This window comes from Crocuta crocuta, unplaced genomic scaffold (assembly GCF_008692635.1).
Source record: "Crocuta crocuta isolate KB4526 unplaced genomic scaffold, BGI_CrCroc_1.0 scaffold234, whole genome shotgun sequence".
Lineage (NCBI taxonomy): Eukaryota > Metazoa > Chordata > Mammalia > Carnivora > Hyaenidae > Crocuta > Crocuta crocuta.
The window spans coordinates 2868674-2883072 of record NW_027529647.1 but is presented as its reverse complement, the minus strand read 5'-3'; the positions used below and the strand labels follow the sequence as shown (position 1 = coordinate 2883072).

At 65.6% G+C, this 14399-nt stretch overlaps 2 protein-coding genes across 7 annotated transcripts in view; one reads left to right on the top strand and one right to left on the bottom strand.

The window, feature by feature from the left end:
- The window catches only part of NHERF2 (NHERF family PDZ scaffold protein 2), an 11388-nt gene extending 3834 nt beyond the window's left edge, over positions 1–7554 (top strand). The window contains exons 2-7 of one of the 5 annotated variants that reach the window (XM_077762640.1): positions 124–324; positions 5446–5625; positions 5957–6110; positions 6182–6225; positions 6728–6793; positions 7038–7554. In XM_077762640.1, coding sequence (XP_077618766.1) covers positions 124–324; positions 5446–5625; positions 5957–6110; positions 6182–6225; positions 6728–6793; positions 7038–7196 — 804 coding nt within the window. In that variant the 3' untranslated portion in view covers positions 7197–7554. Of the gene's footprint in view, positions 1–123; positions 325–2883; positions 3023–5445; positions 5626–5956; positions 6111–6181; positions 6226–6727; positions 6794–7037 lie in introns of those variants that run through there. The other 4 variants (XM_077762641.1, XM_077762644.1, XM_077762645.1 and 1 more) reach the window with 4 other exon arrangements.
- A 1463-nt stretch (positions 7555–9017) lies between these two features.
- Positions 9018–14257, bottom strand: NTHL1 (nth like DNA glycosylase 1). Of its 2 annotated transcripts, none has more exons than XM_077762638.1 (6): positions 14118–14257; positions 12946–13184; positions 12077–12247; positions 11087–11246; positions 9317–9422; positions 9018–9245 (listed from the first exon to the last, which is right to left on the bottom strand). In XM_077762638.1, the coding sequence occupies exons 1-6, from the start codon at positions 14230–14232 to the stop codon at positions 9122–9124; spliced, it is 915 nt and encodes a 304-aa protein (XP_077618764.1). In that variant the 5' UTR covers positions 14233–14257; the 3' UTR covers positions 9018–9121. The 2 variants fall into 2 exon arrangements, with proteins under 2 accessions (XP_077618764.1, XP_077618765.1); XM_077762639.1 differs by lacking the exon at positions 14118–14257 and adding an exon at positions 13563–13710.
- Between the last annotated feature and the right edge of the window lie 142 nt (positions 14258–14399).

Here is a 14399-nt window from a genome sequence, read left to right as displayed (position 1 = left end):
CGCCCACCGCTGGCAGGCCAGCCGCCTGCCCGCGATCCTGGGCCAGCCCCGGGTGGTGCCCCTGTCCGTGTGCTGCCCGGGTGCTGCCCGCTGACCTGCTCCCCGCCAACCTGCCCGTCCCAGGTGGTGCAGAGGATCAAGGCTGTGGAAGGGCAGACGCGGCTGCTGGTGGTGGACAAGGACACGGACGAGGAGCTCCGCAGGCGGCAGCTGACCTGCACGGAGGAGATGGCCCAGCACGGGCTTCCGCCCACCCACGACCCCTGGGAGCCGAAGCCGGACTGGGCACGGGCGAGCAGTCTCGGCCCCGAGGCTGGCCCGAAGGTACCGCAGGTTCTGCGCGGGGAGCACCCTGACCCCTCGCAGAATCTCCCCTCCGCTCACCTCCACGAGCCTCTGTCTCCGTCCCTTCTGCCTCTCGGGGCCCCTGGGGCTACCCTCTTGGCCTCGTGGGGCCCCTCTCTGTGCCCTCAGCCTGTGTTCTCAGCCAGGGGGGTCGGGGCTGCCTGGCCCTGGTCCCCACCCACCCCCCGCAGTCGCCAGCCCTCTTCCCCAGGGAAGGTCACTCTGGCAAGCCTGGCCTGGGGGCCGAGGACTGCGGGGATGTCCCTAGCTCTGTGCTCGCCTCCGGTGTCTGTCTGTCTGTCTGTCTAAGGAGACTGCTTGTGCTGGGAAGGCCCTGGGAGGGGGGAGCTGGTCCTTCTCCATGGTTGAGGACACTCTAAGCTGGGTCCTCAGCTTGGGGTCTACAGCGGTTGGGGTGCTTCTCCCTTCCTGCTTCTGCTCCAGGGCGGAAGAGCTGGAATTACCGTGTGTGCGCACCTCCCTCCGGGTAGCAGGACTTGGGGTGACCCTCCTGGGGGGGCCGAGAGGAAGAGCCTCACCGTGCTTATTCTGACCTCTTGAAGTCCCAAGGTTATTATCCCTCATGCCCCCCTGGCCTTTTTTTTTTTTTTTTTTTTTTTTTAAAGAAACTGTCTTTTTTTAATTAGAAAGAGAGAGAACACGTGTGTGCAGGGCAGATGCAGCGAGAGAGTGAGACAGAGAATCCCAAGCAGGTTCTGTGCTGTCAGAACAGTGAGACTGTGACCTGAGCCAAGATCAAGAGTCTGATGCTTAACGGACTGAGCCACCCAGGCGCCCTCTTCTTTTCTGTTTGCTTGAATTTGAGAGGAGGTGGGGAGAAGAGCAGAGAGAGAAAGTGATAATCTGAGCATGGAGCCCACCGCTGGGCTCGATCCCACGACCCTGGGATCATGACCTGAGCTGAAATCAAGAGTCGGGCGCTCACCTGACTGAGCCACCCAGGCGCTCCAAGAGAAAGGTCTTCAAAGGATTCGGTCGCAGGAGTTCCCCAGAACCGCACTTCGAGAACCGGCGGCCCTAGGCAGTGTGAGATCTAAAGTTTCTGAGTGTGCATGCCTGCTGTGTGAGCTGGCGGTGCTTGTGACTGGACGCTCTGGCGTCTGTCCTGGGGGACAGATGGCATTTCAGGTGAGAAGCCAGCATGGGCACAGGCCTGGGCATGAACCCCCAGGGCTGGTCAGGGCCCAAGTAGGGGGCATCAGGGTCAGATGTGTGGCTTCAAGGAGGTCTGGGGATGGGGCGCTGGCGGGCGGCCGGGCCCCTGGCCTGCAGCCCTGCCCGGAGCAGGCGCTCCTTCAAGCATCTTACCTCCAGGAGGAAGTGCCCTTCCCCCCAGGCGTTTGTCCATTGATTTAGACACAAATGCTGACTTCACCTTCCTGTGGAAAAATCCGCCCTCAGGCCTTATCTGGAGGGTGGGGTGCGAGGCACCTTGTCCTTGGGTGGGACCTTCCCCCTCTGCTATTTCAGGCTCTGGTGTCTGCAGGAAGCCCTAGGAGGGGGCTTCCTCTGGGTGTATTTTTAGAGGAACAAAGTGGGGCCCTACTGACGGGGCGCTGTGGTGGGGGCTGGCCTGGGGACAGGGACTCCAGAAGGTCAGGAGAGGCCCAGGGGACAGGGTGGACCCCCACGCCCTCCCGGCCCGAGACCCGGTGTCTGATTGGTTGAGTTCAGAGGGTCAGAAGGAAGAGCGGGGCCGACGCGCCCGGGACGACCCGGCTGTCGGGGCCCCCGGGAGGGCGCTCTTCCACGCAGGGCCACTCTCCCGCTGGGCGTCTGTGCCGCCGGACAGGGCACCCGGGCGGGGTGTGTGCGGTTTGCTTACGGCCAAGCTGGGCGTCACGGCCCCGACGGTCACTCGGGCCCCGCTCGGCCAGTTTTCCTCCGCGCCGGCTGGGGTGTGGGCGGCGGGGCAGGGAGCACGCAGCCGCGGCCGGTCCCTCCTGCTGGGTCCTGCGGGGTCCTCGTCAGTGGTGGTGACTCAGCCCCGGCCAGACCGGGCTGGGGCGGCTCTGCAGCTGCAGTGCAGCTGATCCTGACCGTGACGGTAGGGGACAGCCCCCAAACAGACGGGGCGGCTCGCGGTACCAGGGCCATGGAGGCGGTGACAGACCCTGGCCCCCACCCCCATTCTGGAGGCCCCGAGGGTCTGAGAATGAGTGACAGGGAGAGCCCTGCAGGGGCTGGCTGCCTGGCATGCGGCCTGGTAGCTACCCCGGGGGCTCTGGGAGCCACGGCAGCCTGTCTGGTGTCCTGGCGCCGGGGTCCCTCCCCACCTCCCTGTCCCCCCAGCCTGGGGTCTGGGAGCAGGGCAGGGCCTTCCAGCAGCTTCCTTCCTTCCTTTCTTGAGGCCGAAAGCAAGCCAGTAGGGGGTGCCTAGCGGGGCCGAGCACGGGAGGGGGAGCCCAGCCACCACCCTGCTCCCCAAAGTGACTCAGCCCCCCTGTCCCCACCCATCCCTGGGGAGCCCGGGCCGCGGTGGGAGGTGGATAAATGGGGTGGTGGCCTGGGCTGGCCAGAGAGCTCGGGCCACTCCAGCTGGACGCCCGCTGCCTGCAACTCTGTCCCGCCTCCCATGGCCCGCTCTGGGGGTGCCACACCAGCGGCCCCTGCCCCAGGAGCCCCTCCACGGAGCCCGTCCTGGGGACTTGTGCAGGTCAGGCTGGGCGGGGGCTGGGAGGGGGCAGCGTGGGCAAGGAGGACCCTGGTGACCGGCTTAGCCCGTGTCCTCCAGGGTCAGGAGAGGGGACTTGGGGCACCCCGGTGCAAGCCGGCTGGACCCAGAGCAACAATGGGGGCCTTTCTCTGCCTGGGCTGGTGAGTCACCATCTGGGGCAGCACAGCTCGGCTCCCGGGGTATCCCCCATGCCAGCTCCTTTGTCTGGTCGCAGGCTCGGCTGTGAGACCAGGGCTTGTCGGGCTCTGGGCTGCCCGGCCAGGAGCCCGTGGGAGCCCGTGGGAGCCTGAGGGCCTGGCTGGGAGGCGGCAGGAAGTGCTGAGAGCCAGAGCAGGCAGCGAGGAATTTGAGCAATGCGCCAGGGCCTGCCTGCGCCCCCTCCTGACCCGCCGCTTCTGGGGGCCTCTCCACGGGCCTCTCCACGCCTCCGGGCCCCCCCCCCCACATTGCAGCCTCTCAACTGGAGGGTCGCGTGCTGGGCTTGCTGCTCCCTGGATTCAGGAGAGGAATTTAGGCAAGGCTTCAGGAGAAGCCTCTTGGCTGGTGTCGCGAGCTGTGGCCGAGCCAGGTTGAGGCAGGGAGATGGCCAGGATGGTCCCAAACCCGGATGTGACTTCAGCCTGGCCTCGCGGCCCCGGATACTCCCGCGGTCCTGCTTCCTGTTTGGGGGCCTTGAGAGACCTGCCAGGGAGGTCACTGTGGAGGGCGTGAGAAGAGGCCGTAGGGCTCAGCGCCAGGGGGCCGTCCTCTCACACACGTGTGTCGCCGTGTGTCTGCGAGCCGTGTGTGTGTGTTTAGACGTCCTGTCCCTGACTGTGCCCCTGCTGTCTGGGCCCCTGTCCGCGTGCAAGGTGTGCTTGGCCCTGGCCCTGCTCCTGACCAGCCAGCCCCAGGGCCCATGTGCTCCGACAGCGGGCACCGGACGGGCCCCCCCGGTGTGTCTGGGAGAGGGCGTGAGCCTGTGCAGCAGGGCCCTGGAGACCTCGGGGGCCACGCCCTGGCTTCTGCCCTTGTTGCCCGGCCGGAGCCCTGGGAACAGCAGCCCTGTCCCCTGGGTTCCTGGTTATGGGGACCGGGTGGTGGCCTGCGGTGGGGATCCTGAGGACGTGTCTGGGCAGGCTTTGGGGGTCAGGGACGAGGTCCCAGGGGAGGGGTGCAGGCTGGGCAGGAAGAGGGCGTTTGGGACAGGTGGGAGCCCCTGCCCTGTGCCAGAAGCGGCCCACGGTCCTGCAGCCGGGCCAGCCCGCAGTTAGGGCCCTCACGGCCAGATTCGAGGTTTGGAACGAGCTCCCAGGTCTGGGTGCTGGCGTGGGCACGGGGGTGGGGGGTAGCCTGGGCCGCAGGGGATAGGCGCCCAAAGCCTGGAGAGCCTCCCCGAGGGTCAGGGTAGATGGAGGGTCACGGCGGGGCCCCAGGGAGCACCCCGGCCCTGCCCACGCTCACCTCCAGGCTCACCTGAGTCCTGGGCGGCCCGGGAAACCTGAGCTGCCCGCCTGCCCGCGCGCTCCGGCCACCCGCCATGTTTAGTCGAACGCCGGTGGCCGCTAGCCACTCAGCACTGTGGTCGCTGCCCCAGGCTGTGGCTGGGCGGGGGGGCCCGGGGCCTGGCCCCTGCCCGCACGCCCCCCTGACCCACAGCCCTGCTGCAGGATGCCAGAGGTAAAGCGAGGCACGGCCTCAGGTTGTCGAAGGCGGGGTGGGGGGTAGGGGGGCACTGTCGGCCTTCCGTGTTCTGGCGGGGAGCGTAAGAGGGCAGGTCCCGCACTTGGCCTTCTCATTTGGCTTCGGCTCCAGCCCGTGTGCCCTGTCTCTGGGCCCCGTGGGGGTGGGGGTGGCCGCAGCTGGCTCTGGAATGTGAAAGCAAACACATCGCACCGCCACCAGTCCCATGGAGGCCGCCGGGAGAGAAAACAAGAGCCAGCAGCGTCAGCCGCACACTCGGGAGGGGGTTGGGGAGGGGCCACAGCAGCCCCAGGACACTGTCGCCAGTGGTCGCTCATCTCCCCTGGCTTCTCCTACCACCCTCACCTGTGCTCAGCGCTGCCCCTCAGCTGATTCTGTCAGCACCCCTGCAAAGCCCCGGTCCTTTTTGAAGTTGTTTGGGGGTTTGGAAGTTGAGGCTTTGCTTAGGATCCTGTGGCTGGAGCTCCGTCACAGCAGCCTAACTAGGAGAGGGGGGTGCGGGACGGGGAGGGGGCAAGGCAGGCTTGGGTGCATCGTCTTGGTCCCTGAGACCGGGGGCCGCTGGGCGGGGCGTGACGTCGAGCGTGGGGTTGGTTGGGGATCCCTCCAGCTCACCACCCTTGCACCTTCATCCTGGGGCCTGGAGGCCTTGGGGGCTGGGTCAGTGGCCTCAGGGCGGGCGGGAGAGCAGTGCTGAGCCTGGTTTCCTGTGCCTGCAGGATGTCAGTGGACCCCCGCGGGAGCTACGCCCTCGGCTCTGCCACCTGCGAAAGGGCCCCCAGGGCTATGGGTTCAACCTGCACAGTGACAAGTCCCGGCCAGGACAGTATATTCGCTCTGTGGACCCAGGCTCGCCTGCGGCTCACTCTGGCCTCCGCGCCCAGGACCGACTCATCGAGGTACCTGTCACACACATGTGTGTGTCTGTGCCCCTATCCCCACCCTCCAGTGTATCTCTGGCCTGTGTCACCCCCCCCCTCCCCAGAGCGTGTCTGGGCCCGTGTCCCTCCACCCCCGGGGTGTCTTTGGCCCATGCCCCTGCGTGTGTGTCTGGGCAGGGAGGTCCTTGCTGGAGGAGGGAACATGCCGGGAACCCGAGCTGGTATCCCTCTTGCTGCCACGGCTGGTGACAATGTTGATGAATATTTGATGCCACACCTGGCCAGGTGGCTCAGGGGGCCTTCGGGGGCCCGACCTCAGGCAGTACTGACCCTGTGCTGCTGGTGGCAGGTAAATGGGCAGAATGTGGAGGGGCTGCGCCACGCAGAGGTGGTCGCCAGCATCAAGGCGCGGGAGGCCGAGGCCCGGCTGCTGGTGGTGGACCCCGAGACGGACGAGCACTTCAAGCGGCTACGGGTCACACCCACCGAGGAGCATGTGGAAGGTGGGCCACCCCCTGGGGACGGGGAGGAGCGGGGCGGGGGCTGGGCAGCCGCTGACACACTGTGCCCACAGGTCCACTGCCGTCACCAGTCACCAATGGGACCAGCCCTGCCCAGGTGAGAGGGTGGGGTGGACAGGGCAGGTCCGGGAGCCCGCAGGGGGGGCTCTGGGGATCCGCAGGCCCGACGGAGCCCCCAGCTCCAGATCTCCTTGCGTCGGTGTGAATGTGAGACGCAGTCTTGCCCAGTCACTTCCAGCTTTCATGCCTGCCATGGGGCCTGTCCTGGGTCAGCCACATCCCGGCCCCACAGGCCCCTTGTGCCCTCTGCCCGGTGCTGGCTGGCAGCCTAGAGTCATACTCAGTCTCTCCTTGCGAAGCTGGCCCTGGCTTCACCCCAGGTGATGCTCCTGTGGGTGATTCCTGTTGGGGGCCGGCCGGGGCCAGGCCACCTGCCCGCTCCCTGCTGCGTGTCAGCGTCCTGCCCAGGCTGGGTGTAGCTTTCAGAATGAGTGCAGCTCTGACGTGCGTGTGGGCACGTGTGTGCGTGTGTGTCTGTGCGTGCACCGGCAGCTCCTGGGCAGGATCCCTGAAGCCACACCTTGCCCTTGGTTTCCCAGCTCAATGGTGGCTCAGCGTGTTCATCCCGAAGTGATCTGCCTGGCTTAGACAAGGACACTGAGGTAGCAAGTGCCTGCCCGAACCCCACTGCTGTGATCACACACTGGGGGGTCAGAGGCCTTGGGGGTGGGTGTTTGTGGAGCTGTCGGCCCTGGGCAGTGGGGTCACCACCTCCAGGAAGCCCTCTTGGACCTGCTGCCCCAGCCTGATCAGAAGGCCTCTGGTAGGAACTCCCTGGGAAGGGTCACCTGACTGAGGGCTTGGGTCCAGGGCTCACTCTGACCACCTGCCCACTCTGCTTGCCCCCAGGACAGCAGCACTTGGAAACGTGACCCCTTTCAGGAGAGTGGCCTGCACCTGAGCCCCACGGCGGCCGAGGCCAAGGAGAAGGCGAGAGCCACCCGGGTCAACAAGCGGGCACCACAGATGGACTGGAACCGGAAGCGCGAGATCTTCAGCAACTTCTGAGCCCCTCCCTGCCTGTTTGCCGGCGACCCGGCCTCCTCCCTGCACGGGCCCAGCCCAGAGTTCCCCAAGCAAGCCTCAGCGGACTGGATGGGGTGCCTCCTCACCCCTAGAAGCCGTGCTGGGCCCACCGTCATCCAGGAACCAGCGTGCGCCCCGGTGCGCCCCATCCTGCCCTCCTACCTGCTGGGTGCTGGAGAAGGGAGAGGGGAGAGGGAAGGGGGCCCCCCTAGAAGTGAGAGAGGGAGAGGGAGTGGCGACCTTGGGCCCGGCCCTTGCTGCTCTGCCCGGGCCTGCTGACTTAAAGGAATTTGTTTCTGCTTTTCTTCCAAAAGAGAAAAAAAAAAAAACTCAACAAAAAANTAGGACGTGCTCTCTAAGTAATTGCAATAAAACAAACCTTTCTCTGCGAACCACTTCCTCCCCACTCCTCAGTGACAGCCTTCCCAACTGGGAGCCCCGGGCACTTCCAGGGACAGAGAAATGTAGGGGGACCAGGCTGTGAGTGTGGGGGCTTCAGGGTGAGGCTGGGGAGGCCAGATGTGGCTGTAGGAGCTGCCCCCTTCCTCCTCCCTGCTGTGGCGGATCGCTAGACCCGGCCCCCCCCAAGTTCCCGCTGAACTGGTCTAGGGCGCAGGGCCTGGGCTCCCAGGGGCCTGAGGATAGAGGCCCTGTGTCCCCGAAGAGGGTGGCCTCTGGACGGGCCTTTTGGCCCTGTGCCACAGCCCTGAGGCTGGGGGAGAGCCTGCCTGCCCCCAGGAGACCCCACCCACTCTCCCTTTCCTCTCTGCCCTGAACCCGACCGACATTGCTGTCCGCCCTGTAAGCCATAGCGCATGCGCGCCCTCCGAATAAACAGGCCTTCCTCAGACCCTTGGCCGCCTCTGTCCTTCCTGAGCCCTTGCTTGTGGGTGGGGGGCTGTGGTCTGGGCAGGAAGGCAGCGGGCCCCGGGAACCCCAGTCTCGGCTGCTGCAGAGTCCCATTCCTAAGCCTCTTCCACTGGATCCGCCAGGTGGCCAAGACCGCCCTCTCTCAGCTCCCGCTCCACCGCCCCTGGGGAGCCCTGTGACGCAGAGCCCTGCTCCCTCCTTCACTGGTACGCTCTGGTGCCCTCGATAGGTTGGCCTCCTCCTTGCCCTCCCCCGGGAAGTTGCCCTCAATGCCTTCCAGATCCTTGACACTCCCCGTGCTAGTCTCTGCCCTTGTGCTGCCCCCGCAGGCACCCACAGGTTGGTGCCGTGCCCCGTGGCTCTCTGGTGTTACTTTGGAGGCTGGGTGGCTCTGTAAACATAGGGCAGGGCTGCCTGGCAGAGGGCTCTCAGAGTGCATAAGTTCAGGAGGGAGGCGTGGACCCCAGGAGGGAGGAGGCCCAGGTCTCCTGCGCGCTTCTCGGCAGCTGGCCACAGCTGGCTCCCACGACCCATCTCCTCCGTCCGACTCCTGCACATCCATCACCCCCACCCCCACCCAGCACAGAGCCCAGATTGTCACGTCCCCACCCCAGCCTCCCAGGCAGCCCGGTTCAGACACCAGAACAGGGGCAACACACAGCTCCTGCCCATGCTTCCCAGCCTGTGCCTAACCCCCTGGGGTAAGACTCAGCCAGACCCCGGGGGCGCTTGGGGGGCACAGCTGGTTAATCGTCAGACTCTTGATCTCGGCTCAGGTCAAGATCTCACCATTTGTGAGTTTGATCCCTGCATCAGGCTCTGCGCCAGCACAGAGACTGCTTAGGATTGTCTCTCCCTCTCTCTGCCTCCCCCGCTGGTGCTCTCTCTCAAAATAAATAAACTTAAAAAAAAAAGACTCAGCCAGACCCCAACTGCAAACAACTCCCAAGCTTTATTATAAACAGGATGGGGCTCCCCAGCAAAAGCACACAGTGCCTACCCAGAACGGCGTACGGGGGGCCACGGCTTTGTGGTCCTCAGAGGCCCCGTGCGGCCGGGCACAGCGTCCGGTTGAGGCAGCCCTGGCAGCGTGGGTGGACGGGCAGACAAGTCTGCTGGCCGAAGCCCACCAACAGTCCGTTGATCTCACTCCACAGCTCCCTGTGAAGGTAGAGGGCGTCAGAGAGGGCGGCAGCGCCCGGGGAGCCCTGCCCGTGCCCACCCTGCCGCACCGGGGCAGCCACTCCTCCAGGGCAGTGCGGGTCTTCTCCGGGGACTTGGTCGCCGTCCTGGTCCACCCGAGCCTGTTGGCAATTCTGTGCACGTGCGTGTCCACCGCTGCTGGGAGACAGGACCAGGTCAGCCCCGGGCTTCCGTGGAGGGCCCACAACTGCACAGAGGGCGGGCCCTCCACGCGGGGTGCCGCAGCGCCTCCTGGTCCAGGTGCCAGCTGTGGGCGCCAGGCCGGGGGGTTGGCTCGAGGTCCCGACCCACAGAGCCTGCACCTGCCACTGCACGGTCAGGGACACAGGGGGTGTGGCCAGGCCAGCTGCAGCTGTCATCTGCTTGCGCCACAGTCCCTACCCCCCTTCGCCGGCCACCCCAGGGCCTGGCCCGGGCACCTGCTCACGGGGGGCTCTTCCTCCCTGCCTGTGGCAGTCCCTGCCTTCTCTGCACTTTGCAACAGAGAAAGTGAGTCCCACATCGGCTCCCTTCCCCTGCTACCGACAGTCTGGAAAAAGGCTCTGACGGGGGCGCACCCTGGGAACACAGAGAGCATGCAGGGGTCACAGTAGTGGGCTGCCAAGCCCCAGTTTCCATCTCTGTACCACAGAGGTGACCATGTTCCCTGTCACCCGGAGGCCCACCCTTCCCAGGATCTCCTTACAGGGGGCCGTGCCCACAGACAACCAGAAAGGCGGAGACTCTGACACTTCTTCCCGATGCGTCTGCTGCTCCCAAAGTCCAGTCGCCTGGGCTGTGAGCCCTTCCCCCACAGACTTGCGGGACCCCTCCTGGGACTGGGCAGCCGAGGACAGCTGCCCAGATAAGCTCAAGTATCTGCTGGGAGGCTGGCGGCTGTAGAAGCCTGGGGGTGGGGGGGGGAGGCTCCGCCCTAGCCCCCGCCTGGTCCGGTGCCAGCCTCTGGGGCTGCTGGGCTGCAGCCTTAGCTTCACAGTCAGGGCCCTTGGCCCCGTGCTGCCCTCCTACCTGGGCACACGGCTCAGAAGGGTCCCCACCCCAGGTAGCAGGCTCTAGAAGCTGAGGAAGCACTGGGGAAGTTCCCACCTCCTCCCCAGCCCCTGCAGAAGCTCCAGAGGAGCCCAGGGTGGGGGCACACAGAGAGAGGTCAAGGTAAGGTCAGGCCGCTGTTGCCTGGCCTCAGGAACCCCAACTCTCTGGGCAAAGGCCTGAAGCAGCAGTCACGCCCTGACCGGGGTCTGTCTTCACTTGGAGATCCACCGCTGTCAGGAAACGGATTCCAGGAGAGGCTCTCCCGAGCTCCTCATCCCTGCATCCCCAGCCCGTCCTCCTTCCCCAGGCACCCCCCTGCCCTTACTGCGCCCCCCAGTCTGCCTGTGCTCAGTTTTGAGCCTCCTGCCAGCCTTTCTCTCACCGGACGGCTTTGCGGATGCTGTTCCTTCTGCCTGGCCAGCCCCGCCTCACTCTCCGGTTCTTGGCTCAGTTATCACCCCCTCAGGAGGTCTGCCCTGTTGCCCCGGACTGGGCCAGCTCCGACAGTGCCACACGTAGACCTTGGGTCCGTCCCCAAGGCCTCTCAGAGCCCCGTGCGCAGTAGGTGCTCGGCCCATAGGATCTTCTCCCACGAGTACCGATCTGCAGGTGAGGCAGGCCTAGCTCACTGCTAGAAACATCTTTCTGACCCTTTGGGCTAAGCTAGGGGTGAGGAGACACAAGCTGGGGTCGCAGATCACAGGACATGGGGAGCCCGGATGGCGGCCAGCCCTGCCCTGTCCTCCCTGTGGGTGTATGCCACTCACCAATGCCTGACACGGTACCCCAGGCCACGGCCATGGCCAAGTGTGCCATCTTGGGTCCAACGCCTGGCAGTGCCACCAGCTCGGGCACAGAAGCCGGGATGTCTCCGCCATAGCGCTGCTGCAGGATGGCACTGGTCTGTTTGATGTACTTCACCTTGTTCTGAAAGGTGGAAGGGGCGGTCAGCCCTGGAGGTGGACAGCGGAGTCTGACTGGGGAGGATGAGTCCCGAGGCAGAGCCATAGGCGCCCGGAGCTGCCCGTCACCCGCCCAAGACACACTCACAGGCTCCTGTCTGTGCTGTCCCGCCAGGAGGTGGGAATGAGCCGAGGGCAGCCCGGTACAGGCCCCGGCCCGCTTCCCACGTGCCTGGACCCATGACGTGGGTGGGGTCTAGCTCAGGTCCCCTGCCCTGTCATTCCCTCAGAGGCCAGGTAGGCTAGGCAGGGCCAGCCATGGCTCAGCACCTGCGCCTTCAGAAAGGAAGGCTGGAGCCTGGGGCTCCCCCTCCAGCCACCAGGCCAGCTGGGTGGTTCCCATTCTGTGCCTGAGTGCAGAGGGCTATTTAAAACCCATCTGACAGGACTGCGGCCCACGCCAGTGCCAAGGGGAAGCGGCTCCACCCGCCTGGCTGCCTTCAACAGGTCCGCCCACTCGCCACCCAGGGCTCCGGGGCCTGCTGGGGCTCCGGCAGAAGAGGGTGACGCACTCCAGGGACGCCTGGAGTAAACAAAGGGAAAGGCTGGTGGGCAGCCTTGGGGAGGAAGGGAAGCGCCAGGCAGCTGGGTGGGGAGGTGGAGGAAGGAAGGGGTGGGCGCAAACAGGAAAGACCAAGGAGGGAGGCCCTACAGCCCCAGGTCCATCTGCGGGTCAGAGGGGCCGGGGCTCCAGCAGGAACTCACATCCAGGTCCCTGAGGTACCCCCCCCCCCCGCCTCCTGATGTCTTCCCTGGACCAGTGGCACCGCCCAGTCTCCAGGCCAGTGGGCTCACCCTCCAGAAGCCGACAGGGTAGATAAGCGTGCCCAGCGTGTTGTCATCCATCTGCAGGACGCTGTCCACTGTCAGGCCCCGAGCCCGCAGTCGCTGCATGGCACCTGCTGTCACCTGGTCCTTGGTCTGGCTGGAGAGCATCAGGGACAGCAGCACCTGGTACCTCCGCACCTGCCGGCACAGTGCCAGGGACCAGGGTAGTGGCCGGGCCTGGGTGCTCCTCGTGGGCTGGGCCCCAGCCAAGCCCTTTATCACCTCCACCTGTTACCCTGGGTGGGGCCTCGGCCTTCCACCGCCCTGGCCAGCAGAGCGCACGCGGGGTCTGGCAGGGGCTTGTTCTGTTTCTTCACACGTGACGCGGGGACAACAGTACCTGCCTCACGGGATCACCGGAAGGTAACATGAGTGATCACAACACTTAGAATCCTGCCCGGCAGTGGGCGCTCACCACCCAGCGGCTGCTACCGTGCCTGTCCCTGCTCTGTGACTACTAACACCACGAGCAGATGAAGCCCAAAGAAGTACGTGCACCCGGGTCCCTGGCAGCAGGGTTGGGACTGGACTCGAGTCGGTCTAAGGATCAGGCTCCAGGCCATGAAGTGGGAGGAACTCTCAGCAAACACTACCGAGCTCCCCTGCGGGGCCTGGGCTCTGCCGATAGGAAACAGAGCGGGGAGCCCCGGGTACAGGCAGTCCTGAGCCGCTGAGTGGCCGCGATGACACAGTGACGCCGGCTGGCGCTCCGGGTCCTGAAGGTGACGGTGCCAGCCACGAGCTGCCACGTGTCAGGCTGTGCCCCACCAGAGGCCTGAGAGGAAGCAAGTGCCTTGTCCAAAGGGCGTCACCAGGCAGCGGGGGCCCCGGCCTACCTTCGGGGGTGCGCTGGAGTCATAGCAGTGCTCAGCCCCCAGCCAGTCCACGGGTGCGTCCTTCCCGCTCCTCATGGTGCGGATGTTGAGCAGCTGCTGCCGCCAGTCCTGGGGCTCCCAGCTTGGTGCCCTGAGGGGTCTGGTGTCTTCTCCTTCCTGGTGATCTGAGGCCTCGTAGGCCACATTCAGTTTTTGCGTCTTCCGCTGATGCCTTGCAGGGCTGTGGCTCTTCCTTCCTTCTGCAAACAGTGCCATTCCGTGCATTCAGCAGGGGCCACAGGTGAGGGTGGGGTGCGGGCGGCGCCCTACCTGCTACTCACCCAGCATCATTCATTCAACAACCACCGACCACAGTGGGGGTGCTCTGGCCTCTGCAACCCGCACTTGTGACGGCTCTGCCCTCCTTACGCCACTGCCTTCCTGACCAAGTCTTCGTTAGCACAGGAGGCCTGAACCCTCCACCATGGTGCCCCCCACTCCCCCAATCTAGTCTCCACACTGTGCCAGAAAGAAATTTCCGACCCAAAAGAGATTGCATCACTTCCGTTTACACCTCCTCATTGATTTTTCCTTGTTACTGGAGGCGAACTCCAAACTCTACCGCAGCATCACAGTACCTGCCTGCCCAGCTGGCACTGTCACCCCCTTCTCCTCGCCCCAGTGCCTCCGCAGTGCTTGTGTCATTGTGGGTCTCCCTGTCTGGACTACTCTGGAGTTCACGGGGTGCCTGAGAACCCCCGCCGGCCGCCCTGCAGGGCACGTCGCAGGGGCCTGTGGGTCTTGCTCCCCGCCCCCCCCAGTCCCTAGATCCTTATCGCCTAGGAGGATGAACACAACGAAGACCACGCCCTCCGGGAGGGACCCGCTAGCAGGGGGAGAGGACTTCCGGCGGCACCGGGTCTCTCTAAGAGGGAAGCGGCTACGAGGACAAGTCTGGTCTGCCCACAGGGAGCCTGGCACAAGTGGAGTATCCCGTGGCAGGCTTCCAGTTCGGTACGACGGTGGCGGAAATGGGAGCACCCGGTCCCGGTCCCTGGGGCGGCCCCTGCGTCCCAGGAACAGAGCGCAGGGTGGGAGCCAGGCCCTCACGTGGGGGCGACCCTGAACCCCAGCCCCCTGCAGGCCCCTTCCCCCGCCTCTCTCCCCAGGCTCCGACCCAGGCGCGGCACTACCTGCAGCCGCCTCTCCCCTCCGGAGCGGCGCGGCCTTCGCCCCACCCCCCAGCGGCCCGGCCCCCGGGCCCCGGCTGCGGCTCCTGGTCACCATCCTCACTCCCGTCGCGCTCATGCTGGAGTCCGGCGGACTACACTACCCGGCAGTCCCCGCGGCCACGCTACGTGACGCAACGTTCGGCCCTTCATTTCCGCCAGAGAGCGGCCCGGGAACTACGACTCCCAGCAAGCTCGGCGGCTGCCCTCGGCCCCGGCCCGCTGCCGGAAGTGCGGGGCGAGTTT

Excerpts from the sequence above, each read along its gene's own strand:
- NTHL1 (XM_077762638.1), bottom strand. The coding sequence starts at position 14,232 with ATGAGCGCGACGGGAGTGAGGATGGTGACCAGGAGCCGCAGCCGGGGC. Across the intron at positions 13,185-14,117 it reads GAGGGGAGAGGCGGCTGCAG|AAGGAAGGAAGAGCCACAGC; the intron begins GTAGTGCCGCGC and ends CACTGTTTGCAG. Across the intron at positions 9,246-9,316 it reads CTGGAGGAGTGGCTGCCCCG|GGAGCTGTGGAGTGAGATCA; the intron begins GTGCGGCAGGGT and ends CTACCTTCACAG.